The sequence below is a fragment of the Phocoena sinus genome, chromosome 4 (assembly GCF_008692025.1).
Source record: "Phocoena sinus isolate mPhoSin1 chromosome 4, mPhoSin1.pri, whole genome shotgun sequence".
Lineage (NCBI taxonomy): Eukaryota > Metazoa > Chordata > Mammalia > Artiodactyla > Phocoenidae > Phocoena > Phocoena sinus.
The window spans coordinates 103,181,549-103,198,977 of NC_045766.1; the positions used below are offsets into that span (position 1 = coordinate 103,181,549).

Consider the following 17,429-nt stretch of genomic DNA (forward strand, 5'->3'; position numbering starts at 1 on the left):
TGAAATGTAATTCATTTCCAAAGGAAATGCTATTAGTTCCTACTAACAGTAATTGTGTCTTACATAGTAAGTCTGTCTGTTTTTAAGACTTATACACACTCCAACATGAGTGGGATTTATAAAATCAAAATCTTTGACCTTAGCAGCCAGTACTCATCATTAGTATCATGTAATCAAATCAGGGTAGAAGCAAAAAAGTATAAACAGGAGAAGGAAAATTGAAGAAAATAGACAAAATATGCCTTACTATTCTCAGGAAAGAAGATTTGAATCACTTTTGATTAGAAACTAGAAAATGTTTTGGTTATAGATTTCCATGTACTGTAACTAACTGACTGATAGAAATATTGTAATGAACTGAATTAGAGTATTTTTCTGTAGGTTTCACATTAAATCATATAAACATACAGGGCAACCTTTTCCAAATTCCATTTTAATCAGGACACAATTCATGTTAAGAATGATCCCTATTACATCCACTGGTCTATGAGTTAACCGGGGCAGGGACCAACTCTAGTTTGTCTGTAGTTCTAAATCCAGCTCCTAACAGAGTGCCAGGTAGAATAGATCATACCATGTCTATTATTTCAGGCTAGCTAAAGATAGTCTCTCTCTTCAAAATCAGGCTAAGAAGTACTTTCTCCAACTCTTCCTTAACCAGCCATACTCTATTAATCTTAACACATTGAAAATTTTACATTAAGCTGACTTTAAAATTTTAAAATGTCTTTATGCTTAATTTGAAATGAAATTAATACTTTTAAGGAAAGGACAGGAACAATATTTCTACTCTCCCTTGTATTGTCTATTAAAAAATATGACATGGATTTGAGACAAGTGTCAAAGAAAAGCTTTAGAGAGAGGCAAACAAGAAATAGAAGTAATTTGGCATTGTCACTAAAGAATGACAACTTAATCCAGTAATATCTCCTTATCATATGTGCTGACAATGCAAACAAATGATTAAGCTTTTGGTGTGCAGTGGACACTCACACCAATACAGAAGTGTTTTCAGTGTTAGAAATCCTCTTAATGGTCTGCCCATGCTTTCCTCAACAGTACAAGGCTACAGTTAAGTTGCATTATTATTATTTTTTAACTTGTAGAAAATAATCCATCCCTAAATAACAACAAAAAGCACATCAGTCTCATCCTATATAATTCCTTCTATTGCACTAGGTGAAAAGTGACCAATGAAAAGTCTTCTTGGATGGAATCTGAACATCTTTTGACTAATGGTGTGATGGCAGAAATATCAAACATTTGCTAAAAACAAGTTCCATCTTTTTGAACTTCAACTAAAATTGATAACACATGTTAGTACCAAGTTCTGAACAGGACTGTGCCCCCAGCTTTCTGCTACTTTGAAGATCAGAGACTCTCTCACCTTCTCTTGTTTAAGACCATCAAGCTCAAAACCACACCATTAAAATTGTTTATGGCTTAATTCAAATAAATGAAAATATAATTATTGAATAAAGGGCTTTCTCTAACTTGAAAATGATACATTATAATAGACTTAGTGTTTCAAAACACATAATTAACAGCAATAATAAAAAATTATCTTTAAGCCAAAAAGGAATTGTTTTCAAGAATTTTCTTCTACACTCCCAGATTAACTGGTAAAATCTTCTCAAATTCAACCAGAAGTGGTCATTTAGATTGCATAGTTCTATTCCACCTAAGAACATATTCTTATGAAATCTTATTTGATCTTACAAGGACCTGGAAGTAATAAAGTAGAACTGCTAATTCCATGTTACAAGTTACAAGTCTCTGGGAGTGGTTTGATTTGTCAGATGTCTCACAAACCAGTAGAGCTGAATCAGAATTTGAACTCTGACCCTCTGATTCTTAATCCAGATACCAATATGATTTCTTTTCTTCTTTAAATACAATTTGTTCATTAAATTATAAGCTCTGTATCTCTAGGTGTGTGTGTGTGTGTGTGTGTGTGTGTTTCTGAACTTTGCAGGTAGATTGTTTTAGCAGTCATATACTCTCAGGAAACAAATAAAATGATAGGAGTGGATTAAATAATTTATTTGGTGAAAAAATTGCCTTGTTTATATATTAAATACAACTTATTAACTTTATTCTAAGGCATTTCTATTTCCTCTAGCTGTACCAGGATGCCAGACTTAGAGCTTTTAAATATGCCACTAAAAGAGTTCAAAATCTAATTCTAGGTCTGCTACTCTATTACGCTTGCACTATATGAGATGACTGGGATTTATATAGTCAGATTTGGCAGTCTCTTGCATGCTTATTTGACCAAGGAGATATATGAAATTTAGAACTTTCACTCTAAAAATAAGGCAGCTGTAATTCATATTAGAATGTTACAGACTCCTACTTGAATAAGACATTTAATGTATAATACCTGTGATTTTTAAAGGTCCTTTATTTTCTTAATGCATTTTTTCCTGCATTTTGGTCTCAGGGGTTGTTTTATGGATTTCTTTGCCGGTGAACATAATTCATATTTGATTATTCCATTTATATTTAAAGATCTTCTTTATATATATATCTTTATATCTAAAGAAGATCTTCCACAATAATTATGGTTTAATTTTGTTTATCATTCAGTAAATGAACTTATAGGAAACAGCTAGCAAAACCAAACAGTACTCATAACTCTGGGAACAAAAAAAATTGAGAATTTTGAAAATTGACAGTTAAAAGAAGAATGGATACATAAGTACAAGTGAGTTTCCCCTCCCAATGGGCTCAAGATCTGAAGGACAACCACTTGGTGAGAATGATATGGAGGAAAATAAAAGGTTAAATGACTATTAAAAACCCAGTGAGACATGATTCTATAATTCTAAGGATATTAAGTAGGATACTCTATAGATATGGTCTTGCCCTGAAGGAACAAATATTTCATACTTTTTCCCAATCCTTAGTATTTTTATTATAAAATTTTTATTATTAAATATTAATAGTATTTTTATTATTCATTTTTAAAAATTAAAAAGACATTTTTCATCAGAACTTATTTTAGTGTTACAACTAATGTAGCCTCATTTTTAGGAGTACAGAGGGAAAAATATGCTTCTAAGAAGACTTAATATGGGCTTATAGTTTATGGTTAAGTTCTCCTACATTGTTAAATTCTTAACCACACTTATTATATTAAAAAACTCTAAAGGAAATCAAAGTATATTTCAATTATACCATGCTCTTGTGAGTAAGGAATTGCCTTTTTACTCATAAAAATGATAATAGGTATTAGTGCCATTTGGAAAGTGCTCCACGTAATGTTAAAGAAAAATATCATTGTGAAAAATATAATGTGCAATGTCTGTTGGTAACCACAGAATATGTAAATATGGTGCCAATGAATTATCCCCTAAAGGATGCCAAATTCCCTGCCATATGCTGTCTTTCACTCTAAGAATTCTGCTACTGCCAATTTAGCTTATTCTTCATCTTGTGCCCCAAAATCTTGAGAAAAACAACATCCCAGAGCATTCTCAAGAGGTTTTCATTGGGACTGGAGCCAAAAATCACATATCTGTCTCATGGGATCCCTTTTGAGCCTGGATGGAGAAACCATCATGGAAATAATTTCAGATCTCTGTCGCAGGCTGTAAGCCAGAGCTTCCCCAGAGTAGTCAAGAATCCATCTGGGACTCTAGATGAGAATTATTTGAAATCCACAGAGAATGAAGAAAAGGGTTTGGGTCTAATGTGATTCCAATCTTTACAGCTCAGAAGCACTCCCAAAACTCTCATAATTTCCCTAAAGCCAGGGGGGTAAATATTTGGAAGCTTAAATGAAACTAGTGAACAGTAAAAGAAAAGGCAGCTAGCCAGGAGTTCCCAGCAATTTCTGTCAAAATTGAGTCATTGTTTTTTCCTTGCTACTCTACATGACAGAAAGTTCTACACGATTCACTTAACTGTAGTTTAATCAGCATGTATTACTATAGTCCAATATTTAGATCCTAAATTTTTAAAGCTTTTTAAGGTCTACAATAGCACTGTCAAAATAATACTAGTTAAATGTCTTTGGTCTCTTGTCAAAGAAATACATGTTAACCCTAAAACACTGAGGTTTTGTTTTTGTTTTTTGATTTTTTTTTTTCATTTTGTTTTGCTTTGTTTTTGGTTAGGACTAACAGGTACTCATGAAAAAAAGACCCAAATTCTTAAATTATTGACTTTGGGTTTAAACAACCTCTGCTCAACATACACAAAATCAGTCTTATGACTTCACTTACTTTTAGTAACAACTCCCTCCAGTCTAATGATATTGGGATGGTCAAACTGTCCCATAATGCTTGCTTCTCCTAAGAAGTCTCTCCTCTGCTTTTCTGTGTAGCCCACTTTCAGGGTCTTGATGGCCACTGAAATCTCTTTTTTTGAAGGAAGTTTTAAGCGACCACTGCACACCTCTCCAAATTCACCTGTTAGAATGCAGAAGAACAAAACAAGAAAAGGTAAGAAATTATACTATAAAAAAATCACCGGAAGGAGCAACTGTTTTCCCTTAATAATTCCAATTCAATAATTGACCTGCAAGATGTACACTTGTAGGCTTCCAAATTATTTTGGAAGATGGTAATAAGAAACTCCAGGACATCCACACCCTGGTGGAAAATGGACCTTGTGATAAGCCTCATGTATTTTGAAGTACTACACTATGAATAATGACATATGAAAGAATAAGAGGGAAGTCAAAAGTTATATCTATTAGATTTTTTCATTCCTTGTTCTCATAGCTACCATTTCCTCAGGGTAATCAACCAGCACCAGCACCATATAATGGGTTAAACATTGGATTAAATTTCAGATGTTTATCAGTATTCTGTTTTTACCAGGGCCAATTTAGCTATAATTTCCAGCTCTCTGAAAATGGGAATAAAAGAATAAGCTATCAAGTCATTTTACGGAGTAGGGTGTGTTGTATTATTCACATACTAGTTGTAAAGTTCTCTGGGGCTCTGGAAAGAGAAAAATAATCTATCAGTATTGAATCGTATCTAAAGAATTACTGTAGGAATATTTTCTTAGATCCAATGTCTTCAATAAAAAAGTTATCTTAAATGCACAATCAGAATTTGTTGAATATGGAGTGTTGCTGATTTTTACGTAGTCTAATTTAATTGATATAAAATTGCCTAGAACTAGTTTGGTCACTATCTTCACATACATTGTTATTGAGAAGATTCACCCATAATGCTTTCATTTGATTTTGAGCTCCTTGAGAGCAGAGATCCTTTACATTCATTTCTCTGTCTCCACTGCTGCCACAGTGATTGCCATAAAGTAGTGCCATGTATTGATTGTTCCTCATTCAAGGAAGAAATCCTAATATTGTGCAGATTATTACACGGGTTTTGTACAACATTTTAAAAAATAATTTTTAACAGCAAATGAAAGGTTTTTCTGAAAAGAAAAATTACATGATCAATTTTTAGGCTCTCTATGGAATGGAAAAACATTTTTGGTCCAACCTTTTCACTGTGAGTTTTTGTACAGGGCCCATGCCCCATGGGTCAGCCAGAAAGAAGGTGTCAAGTAGTGAGATACTTCTCTATTTTTCATCCAAGTAAGTCCTTCAACCACAAAAGCAGCAGGTTGTCTTAATGATTTATCAGCTGCATCCCTACAAATGACTTGCTTCTCTCCAGAAAGTTCTAAACTCCCTTAGACTTGACCCTCCCTTGCTCAGGAATCCAGTCTTGCCACTGTTTTCAAAACAATGACTTGTACTATAACTTGTCAAATTCATTTAATGTCCAAAAGCAGGTATTCATACATTTATTTAATAAATATTCATCAATTGGCAACAGTATTACAGATACTATGAAAAACACGGAGATATAATGGTAATAAAGGCAGATCTAATTTCTTCCCCTCAAGGAAGTACAGAGATGATAGTAATATCTGCAGCTAGGGTGTTTTTTAGGATTATGGGGAGAATTAGGGGCAGAACTTGAGAACACTCAATGATCTTTTTTTAAATCAAAGGAAGAATATGCCATTATAGATGTGTGAGCATTAGGAGAAGTTATGAAACAAAGTAAGTCATTGTTAAAATTTGTAAACAAGACTAAGAGTTTCTTTCTTTATGCAGAGCTATCAGAACATTGCCCAAAACCCCAGTTCACTTTGTGTAAACATTAAGTTTGGGCAAACCACAAGGAGGCATCCATCATGAATTTTCATATTCTGAAAAAAAGTTCTGCCATTATCATGGATCAATAGAGTGTAATGGATTGTGTTTTAAATTTGGAAGTCATTACCATTTATTCTAAGTGACAAGTCACTTGTTAGTTTACAGGACAGACAGTACAGAACTGTGAGATAGAGGATGGATTCTGGAGCCGATTGTCTAGGGTCTAATTCAGTCTCTGTCACTTATTATCTGTGTGATTTTGAGTGACTCTCTTAACGTCTCTGTGCCTTTGTCTCCTTATCTATAACATAGGGACACCAATTTTGTCTACTTCATAAAATTTTTGTGCAGTTAAAGGAATTAATGTACATAGAATGCACTTAGAATGGACTTAGAAGAGAGCCAGACACATAGTACGTGCCATCTAAGTGTTAGCCATTCTTCTCTGAGTTCAAACTTACTTTAAGAAGGATAAATATCTATCTACTTCTTAAGAGTTAGATCAAGGTGAAGAATAAATACTAAAGTTCTTTTTAAAATGTCAAATTCTGTATTAATGTAAAAAGAGATGGTTGTGATGATCACGGTGATAACAAGCTTAATGTCATATTGGACAAGTACTTGTAAAGGAAAGAATGTTGTGAAAGTACCTCACTCGGGAGATCTAGGGGAAGAGTTTGAATTTCAAGTGGCCCAATTAGTGTTTCTTCCTTTGTTCTCAGTGGGAGAGCTGGACATATGGACATGTTATCTACCTTCAAAATTCAGAAAATGGTGCTTCAGTAATGCTAGTATTTAAAAAAATCATAAAATTTAGAAATGTGTTTATTTTATCTGATAAATACTAGAAATTGTCACAAATAGGTTATACTAGACATAGAAATGTTACATAGTAATTCAATTCTCTTTATAATAACTGTTCTTAAAAGAACAGTGTTGGAAAAATTAACAAAGACTGGACAAATGCAATGCCTAACTTTTCCATCTAGCCAATTTTATATGGTTCAATTAACTTTGCACCTGTAAGAAACAAAATTTAGATCCTGTCATTTCTAAATAAAAGCACAGCTACAAGAAGTTCATTTGAGAAGATACTACTTGATTTTTTAAATAATTAAGTGCATCAGTGTTTATTTGCCCTTTGAAATAAAATATGCTTTATGAGAATGGGTACACTGTATTTTGATTTAAGGTACAAAATGCACAATTGCTCAAAATAAAATTTCTTATGCTAATTTCATTTAAAACAGGAAATAATGCACTTGTGTTTAAGAGGAATGACCCTCTGCACTAGTCAAAGCCCATTCTCCTTCCACTGTTTTAATAAGAGAAGAAGAATAAAAAGACACACTGAACAATGCTGTTGTGTCAGCTAAGCACTATACGTGGATTATCTTGATTCATCTTCAAAAAAATCTTAGAAGGCACTATTGTGATCATTAGTGTCTAGCATAAACTTTAAAGTTGAAAAGTACAAGCTTCAGATTTTGGCTTCCTAATTAATATCTATGTGACCATGGGCCATTCACATTTTCAGCTTTTGTTTCCTCATCTGGTGAAATGGAGATAATAATACCTATTTAAAAGTCTAATAAAATTAAAATCATGTGAATGTCTAGCACAGAATAGGAATTAAATATTTTCTACCTTCAGGAAACCTTGAAATAATGGTTGGATTGAGGAATAAAATTAGGAATTTTGGTCATTATGAATTCCTCACTAACAAAATTATACTACCTTGAGAAAGTTAATTCATGCCTCAATTTTAATTTTGTAATTTGCAATATAGTTATAATTCTTCTGGTTTTTCAATGTATAAGTGAGAGTTTGTTATATCTATTTCTTTGTATAAAATTTTTGACAGAAAACTAAAGAGTTAGTCCACATATAGTCTTCCTGTATATTTAATTGACTGTGAAAGTTCTGTCATTGAATAAAAGATTCAGCCTTTTAACAATAGAAGATAGGTGCTTAGGGAGGGTGGCAGGGAGGGAGACGCAAGAGGGAAGAGATATGTATATGTATAACTGATGCACTTTGTTATAAAGCAGAAACTAACACACCATTGTAAAGCAATTATACCCCAATAAAGATGTTAAAAAAAAAAGAAGGTGCTAATCAATTTAGCATGATTACTAATTGTTTGTGGACAACATTATTTTTTTTAATTTTAAAAGGTATAGGAAGTGGGTAAGAGTATAAATGAAAGAAGGCTGGTCATGAGTGGACTGTGATTGAAGTTGCTGTAGAAATGGTTACATGCAGGTTCATTATACTATTTTACAATTCCATCTATTTTTGTAGACATTTAAAATTTTACCAAACAAAATGTTAAAAAATGATATCCTTCAAAACCTTGATTTCATATTCTATCTTGGTAATGACAAATCATTTAAAGACTAATCAAGACAGACTAGAATTGCGAGTGCATTTTATAAAGAAATCTTCCAGGCGAAGCATAACCAACCTTGAAGATATATATATTTGCAAACAAAATAGGCACAGTTTTATAGCTCTTAATGTGGCAAATGAGGCTATTGGCTGCAAAACTCCAAAATGGCAGCATATGTCTAATTTTTTACAAATATGTTTGAAGAAAGAAAGGAAAAAGAGGATCTGTTTTAATCTTTAATGAGCATCAAGGATTATTAGGTGATTCAGTACAAATAGTCTTTCCCTTTATCTCATTGATGAGATACCATTTTTAATGAGTATGCTTTGTCTCACACTACTGTGTTCTAGATACCTGGCTTTGTCAATAACATCTGTATATATAAGCTTTTATTAATGCAGAAGGCTCCAAATTTCAAGATCACAATATGTTTGACCTTCTGGACATTGGTTGACCTTCTCTCATCACATTCTCCAGTTGAGTGTGCAAAGTCTTTTGCTGCATATGCTACGGCAACTTCCATGCTGGAGAACAGTGCACTCTTGTGGGGCAGCATTAAAACCAGCATGACAAAGTCCCTCTGCACCATGGAGTAGTTGACAAAGCAGAACTATACAAATGAAAGAGTAATCAATATATATCTGGATTAATTTAGGCTGAATTAACATAGATGTACAGTGAATGTGTGTATTCTTAAGTCTTAGATTGTGAAAAAGGAAGTACTTATTCTAGTTTCCTTTTACGAATTGCTAGTTTCATATTTTCATATTACCTGCACATGTGAATTTTAGGAGGATATAACATTAAGAAAATTAGAAGAGAAGATTTACAAAACTATCATTTTATTTAGATAATATATGAATTACTCAGATTATCCTGCTTGAATAGTAAATACTACTTGAGTTATAAATAATTCTTTAGTACATAGAAAAAGAAACAGAAAATTATATGCACATTTGTGTAAAAAAGCATCAGTCATATATAGAGTACTTGCAGAAAATGTGATCTGATATGATATGCATAATTCAAAAAGTTCATTTTTCATACTTTCACTCTATTTCCCACATAGACATAACTAGTTCGTGTTTGTTTTTAGAGCAATATTGAAGAATGAGATGACTGTGTACAATTATTGTACAATATTGTTTATTTTTACTTTTGAGTAGTAGTTTTATTAAAATGCACACTGCATATTCTGTGAATGCCATATGTTTATGTGTAATTTTATAAAATACTGTTATTTTATAAATATAATTTTTTGGAAATACTCAACTGCTATTAATAATATCTATAATATTTTAGAAATACGCAACTGTGACACCTATTAACACTCCATAGGTGTTTGTTAATGAATTTGTGATTGAGCAAATTAATAATTAGAACAAAAGTATGTCTATATGAAAACAAGCTTCAACACAAATACTTTAAAACTATATACCATTACAAGCAAGTATTAAAACAGAGCACTTCACATTATTTAAACTATCCTCTCAATATAGTTGTGATGGAATTTGTATAAAATATGTCTTTTATTTTGTGTTGTCTTTGTTTTTTAATTCCAAAGAAGATTCTAGAATTACTTTTTCTCTACAAATCAAAATTTTCACTTAGTGGGCTCATTTAAAGTAAGACACACTTTTATCCTGTTATCCCCATTTAGCCAGATAGACTTTGTGACACATGATCAGCATAGCCATGGAGAGATTGAGCTGCGGCGGCTGCCCGCTCTGAAATTCAATAAATAGCAAGCTGGCAGTGGTCTCTGAGTCTGTAGGTCTGGCACCTTTGAAATCATTACATTCCATTAAATACTCCTTCATTTATTTACTGCCTGCCTTTTATCATGAAATCAGAAAATGTCTATTTTCATAGCATATACTTTGGCCTGAGAACCTGAGCAGTCAATCTCAGGCAGCATTCTTATGCATAGCTGTAGACTTGTAATTAACATACTAGGTTGACAGTGAGATTACTGCGGTCGTTACCTGCTCCAACAACTTTGTCAATGGATATGTTGGTGGCATCCAATTCCTTAGCAAACTCATGAACTGCTTGGGTAGGGTCTTCGTAAGTGTGCGGGTCAACGTAAGTCCTGAGACCTGGAAGTTTTACTGTTTAAGGAAAGGAAGAAAGGCATTTAGGAAGAAAGGCATTTATAAAATCTTTACTGTGCGAATTTATGATAACATTATTATTGGTTTTTAAAAAAATCCCCATGACATTAAACCGTAAAGAAACAGAAAGAGGTGCCACAATGAACTTTCTCTGTAAAAACACTAGAAGGAAAATGGACATTCAAGGAGGGGGTTCTTGAGGAGAGAAAAATGGTTCAGAATTGAGTAGGCCTAGTAATTACTACCAGTAGCAGCAGTGAGTGAATGCCATCACACTATCACACGTTTGTGACTCTGTAAACAGTGTGGTAACCAAATATCTATTATAGTGCCGCATGTGACAATAAAGGAAAGCTTGTGACATACTTTCATAAGGCGGAATAGCTGATGTAATTAGAGGATATAAAACAGCATGTCTTTCATCTGACACTATTCTGCTTTTATTAACAGTCACAATCAAAATTCCCCACTGCATTTATAGATTTACGTTAAGCTGTGAGTTTACATATACATAATATGGGTATTATATGTATATACTAATATAGTTTAAATTAACTGAAATCTTATTATGTAGCTTTTCAACATGGTTAAAAGCAATATAAGTGCTCTCTATAAGTTTAATAATTGTGGTAAGGAGCTAAATTCCAAACATAAATCATATTTATAGCTTATTAAATATAAGCTTTCTTCATAGTATATTTCTTTATTGAATTTTTTTGAAGGTGAAAAATTTGCATGATGTTCTGCAATTAAAATAGCACAGACAAAAGATACAGGAGAATCATTTTGGATTTGATATAATATTAATAAAATTCCTATCATTTGGAAATATAATTCATATTTGAAACAATTTGGAATGCTCAAGAAACTAACTTTCTCTGAAAGAAAACTAAATTTTTAAAAAGGAAACCTAAAATCTATTAAAGTACATAAACATGCTCTAACATTAAAGGACACTGTAATTTAACTGCCACAGTATATATACTAATAATATTGATTTTAATTTTCATAATGGTGAATAATATTAGTAAAATTATTTTAGCAAGGGACATGGATTCTTTCTTTTTTTTCTATCACTTTTTCCCAGCTTTATTGAAATATAATTGACATAACATTGTGTAGGTTTAAAGTGTACAATGTGATCGTTTGATACACATATATATTGTGAAATATTTACCACAATAATATTAAAACATTCCTCATCTCACATTATTACCTTTTTTGTTGTTGTTAGCATGAGAATGTTAAAACTCTACTCTCATAGCAACTTCCTAGTGTGCAAAACTAGAGTCACCATGCAGCACCTTCGATCCCCAGAAGTTGTTCATCTTCTAACTGAAAGCTTGTACTGTTTGACCAACATCTCCCCATATTCCCCATCCCTCAGCCCCTGGCAACCACCATACTATTTTCTGTTTCTATGAGTTTGATATTTTTATATTCCACATGTGAGTTCATAAAGCATTTGTCTTTCTCTCTCTGGCTTATTTCATTTAGCAAAATGCCTTCAAGGTCCATCCATGTTGTCACAAATGGTAGGATTTCCTTCCTTTATATGGATAAATAATATTCCATTCTATAAATATACCTCATTTTCTTTATCCATTCATCTGTCAGTAGACACTTAGGTTATTTCCATGTCTTGACTGTTGTGAAGAATGCTATAGTAAACATGGAGGTGCAGATATACCTTTGAGATAGTGATTTCATTTCCTTTCAATATATACCCATCAGTAGGATTGCTGAACCATATTATAGTTGTATTTTTAATTTTTTGAGAATCCTCTGTACTTTTCCAATATTGGTGATACCAATTTACATTCCCACCAACAGTGCACCAGATCTCCTTTTCTACACATCCTTGTCAGCATTTGTTATCTTTTGTCTTTTTGAGAATAGTCATGCTAACAGATGTGAGACAGTATCTCATTGTGATTTTGATTTGCATATCCCTGATGGTTAGTGGTATAGAGCTCCTTTTTATGTACTTGTAAGCCATTTGTATGTGTTCTTTGGAAAAAATGTCTATTCATGTCTTTTGCCCATTTTCTAATTGGATTGCTTGGGTTTTTGCTGTTGAGTTCCTTATGTGTTTTGGGTATTAACCTCTTATCAGATATATGGTTTGCAAATGTTTTTACCATTCTATAGATTACCTTTTCTTTTCCTTAATTGTTTCTTCTGCTGTGCAGAAGATTTTTAGTTTAATGTAGTAATGCTTATTGATTTTTGCATTTGTTGCTGGTGTTTTGGGGTTCCTATCCAAAAATATCATTGCTAAGACCTATGTCAATGAGCTTTTTCTCTATTTTTGTTCTAAAATTTTATAAGTTCAGGTCTTATGTTGAAGTCCTTAATTCATTTTGAGTTACATTTTGTGAGTGATGTAAGATGATGGTGTAGTTTCATTCTTTTGCAAATGAATATCCAGTTCTCCCAACATCATTTAGTGAAGAAACTATCATTTGCCTATTGAGTATTCTTGGCTCCCTAGTTGGCCATATGCATGAGTTTAGTTCTGGGCTCTCAATCCTGCTCCATTGGTCTATGTGCCTGTTTTATGCCAGTACCATACTGTGTTTATTACTATAACTTTACGATATAATTTGAAATCTGGAAGTGTGATGCCTCCAGCTTTCTAAGATTGCTTTGGCTATTTGAGGTCTTTGTAATTCCATATGAAATTTGGGATAGTTCCTTCTACTTCTCTGAAAAATGCCATTGGAATTTTGATACAGATTATACTGGATCTATAGATGGTTTAGGTACTGGGGCCATTTTGACAATATTAACTCTTTAGATCCATGAGCATGGGCTATCTTGCAGTTTATTTGTGTCATCTTCAATTTCTTTTTTTTTTTTAACATCTTTATTGAAGTATAATTGCTTTACAAGGTTGTGTTAGTTTTTGTTAATAACAAAGTGAATCAGCTATATATATACATATATCACCATATCTCCTACCTCTTGCGTCTCTCTCCCACCCTCCCTATCCCACCCCTCTAGGTGGTCACAAAACACTGAGCTGATCTCCCTGTGCTATCTGGCTGCTTCCCACTAGCTATCTATTTTACATTTGGTAGTGTATATATGTACATGCAACTCTCTCACTTTGTCCCAGCTTACCCTTCCCCCTCCCCGTGTGCTCAAGTTCATTCTCTATGTCTGCATCTTTATTCCTGTCCTGTGCCTAAGTTCTTAAGAACCACTTTTTTTTTTTTTTTAGATACCATATATATGTGTTGGCTTACAGTATTTGTTTTTCTCTTTCTGACTTACTTCACTCTGTATGACAGTCTCTAGGTCCATCCACCTCACTACAAATAACTCAATTTTGTTTCTTTATATGGCTGAGTAATATTCCATTGTATATATGTGCCACACCTTCTTTATTCATTCATCTGTCGATGGACACTTAGGTTGCTTCCATGTCCTGGCTATTGTAAATAGAGCTGCAGTGAATATTGTGGTACATGAATCTTTTTCAATTATGGTTTTCTCAGGGTATATGCCCAAGAGTGGGATTGCTGGGTCGTATGGTAGTTTTATTTTTAGATTTTTAAGGAATCTCCATTCTATTCTCCATAGTGGCTGTATCAATTTACGTTCCCACCAACAGTGCAAGGGGGTTCCCTTTTCTCCACAACCTCTCCAGCATTTATTGTTTCTAGATTTTTTGATGATGGCTATTCTGACTGGTGTGATGTGATACCTTGTAGTTTTGATTTGCATTTCTCTAATGATTAGTGACGTTGAGCATCCTTTCATGTGTTTGTTGGCAATCTGTATATCTTCTTTGGAGAAATGTCTGTTTAGGGTCTTCTGCCTATTTTTGGAATGGGTTGTTTGTTTTCTTGATATTGAGCTGCATGAGCTGCTTGTAAATTTTGGAGATTAATCCTTTGTCAGTTGCTTCATTTGCAAATATTTTCTCCCATTCTGAGGGTTGTCTTTTCGTCTTGTTTATGGTTTCCTTTGCTGTGCAAAAGCTTTTAAGTTTCATTAGGCCCCATTTGTTTACTTTTGTTTTTATTTCCATTTCTCTAGGAGGTGGGTAAAAAAGGCTCTTGCTGTGATTTATGTCATAGAGTGTTCTACCTATGTTTTCCTCTAAGAGTTTTATAGTGTCTGGCCTTCCATTTAGGTTTTTAATCCATTTTGAGTTTATTTTTGTGTATGGTGTTAGGGAGTGTCCTAATTTCATTCTTTTACATGTAGCTGTCCAGTTTTCCCAGGACCACTTCTTGAAGAGATTATCTTTTCTCCATTGTATATTCTTGCCTCCTTTCTCAAAAATAAGGTGACCATATATGTGTGGGTTTATCTCTGGGCTTTCTATCCTGTTCCATTGATCTACATTTCTTTTTTTGTGCCAGTACCATACTGCCTTGATTACTGTAACTTTGTAGTATAGTCTGAAGTCAGGGAGCCTGATTCCTACAGCTCCATTTTTCTTTCTCAAGATTGCTTTGGCTATTCGGGGTCTTTTGTGTTTCCATACAAATTGTGAAATTTTTTGTTCTAGTTCTGTGAAAAATGCCATTGGCAGTTTGATAGGTATTGCACTGAATCTGTAGATTGCTTTCAGTAGTAGAGTCATTTTCACAATGTTGATTCCTCTGATCCAAGAACATGGTATATCTCTCCATCTGTTTGTATCATCTTTAATTTCTTTCATCAGTGTCTTATAGTTTTCTGCATACAGGTATTTTGTCTCCTTAGGTAGGTTCATTCCTAGGTATTTTATCCTTCTTGTTGCAATGGCAAATGTGAGTGTTTCCATAATTTCTCTTTCAGATTTTTCATCATTAGTCTATAGGAATGCAAGAGATTTCTTTGCATTAATATTTTATCCTGCTACTTTACCAAATTCATTGATTAGCTCTAATAGTTTTCTGGTAGCCTCTTTAGGATTCTCTATGTATAGTATCATGTCATCTGCAAACAGTGACAGTACTACTTCTTCTTTTCCAATTTGGATTCCTTTTATTTCTTTTTCTTCTCTGATTGCTGTGGCTAAAACTTTCAAAACTATGTTGAATAATAGTGGTGAAAGTGGACGACCTTGTCTTGTTCCTGATCTTAGAGGAAATGGTTTCAGTTTTTCACCATTGAGAATGATGTTGGCTGTGAGATTGTCATATATAGCCTTTATTATGTTGAGGTAAGTTCCCTCTATGCCTACTTTCTGGAGGGTTTTTATCATAAATGGGTGTTGAAATTTGTCAAAAGCTTTTTCTGCATCTACTGAGATGATCATATGGGTTTTCTCCTTCAGTTTGTTCATATGGTTTATCACATTGATTGATTTGCATATATTGAAGAATCCTTGCATTCCTAGGATAAGCCCCACTTGATCATGGTGTATAATCCTTTTAATGTGCTGTTGGATTCTGTTTGCTTGTACTTTGTTGAGGATTTTTGCATCTATGTTCATCAGTGATACTGGGCTGTACTTTTCTTTCTTTGTGACATCTTTGTCTGTTTTTGCTATCAGGGTGATGCTGACCTCGTAGGATGAGTTTGGGTGTGTTTCTCCCTCTGCTATATTTTGGAAGAGTTTGAGGAGGATAGGTGTTAGCTCTTCTCTAAATGTTGTACAGAATTTGCCTGTGAATCCATCTGGTCCTGGGCTTTTGTTTGTTGGAAGATTTTTTTTTTTTTTTTTGCGGTAAACGGGCCTCTCACTGTTGTGGCCTCTCCCGTTGCAGATCACAGGCTCCAGACGTGCAGGCTCAGTGGTCATGGCTCATGGGCCCAGTCTCTCTGCAGCATGTGGGATCTTCCCGGACCAGTGCACGAACGCATGTCCCCTGCATTAGCAGGCGGACTCTCAACCACTGTGCCACCAGGGAAGCCGTGTTGGAAGATTTTTAATCACACTTTCAATTTCAGTGCTTGTGATTGGTCTGTTTATATTTTCTATTTCTTCCTGGTTCAGTCTCAAAAGGTTGTACTTTTCTATGAATTTGTCCATTTCTTCCAGGTTGTCCATTTTATTGGCATACAGTTGCTTGTAGTAATCTCTCATGATTCTTTGTATTTCTGCAGTGTCAGTTGTTACTTCTTTTTCATTTCTAATTCTGTCGGTTTGAGTTTTCTTTCATTTTTTCCGGATGAGTCTGGCTAGTAGTTTATCAATTTTGTTTATCTTCTCAAAGAACCAGATTTTAGTTTTATTGATCTTTGCTATTGTTGCCTTCATTTCATTTTCATTGATTTCTGATCTGATCTTCATGATTTCTTTCCTTCTGCTAACTTTGGGGTTTTCTTGTTCTTTCTCTAATTGCTTTCGGTGTAAAGTTAAGTTGTTTATTTGAGATTTTTATTGTTTCTTGAAGTAAGATTGCATTGCTATAAACTGCCTTCTTAGAACTGCTTTTGCTGCATCGCATAGGTTTTGGGTCGTCTTTTCATTGTCATTTATTTCTAGGTATTTTTAAATTTCCTCTTTGATTTCTTCAGTGATCTCTTGGTTGATTAGTAGTGTATTGTTTAGCCTCCATGTGTTTGTATTTTTTACAGAATTTTTCCAGTAATTCATATCTAGTCTCATTGTGTTGCAGTTGGAAAAGATACTTGATATGATTTCAACTTTCTTAAATTCACCAAGGCTTGATTTGTGACTCAAGATATGATTTGTCCTGGAGAATGTTCCATGAGCACTTGAAAAGAAAGTGTATTCTGGTGTTTTTGGATGGAATGCCCTATAAATATCAATTAAGTCCATCTTGTTTAATGTATCATTTAAAGCTTGTGTTTCCTTATTCATTTTTATTTTGGATGATCTCTC

The 17,429-nt window shown here is 33.6% G+C and overlaps 1 protein-coding gene across 2 annotated transcripts in view; it reads right to left on the minus strand.

Annotated features, from left to right (window-relative positions):
- The window catches only part of EPHA3 (EPH receptor A3), a 364,896-nt gene that overhangs the window by 47,647 nt on the left and 299,820 nt on the right, over positions 1-17,429 (minus strand). For both annotated transcript variants that reach the window (XM_032630294.1, XM_032630295.1), the window contains exons 10-11: positions 10,508-10,633; positions 4,230-4,415 (exon numbers count right to left, since the gene is read on the minus strand). In XM_032630294.1, the coding sequence (XP_032486185.1) occupies positions 4,230-4,415; positions 10,508-10,633 (312 nt within the window). The remainder of the gene's footprint in view (positions 1-4,229; positions 4,416-10,507; positions 10,634-17,429) is intronic.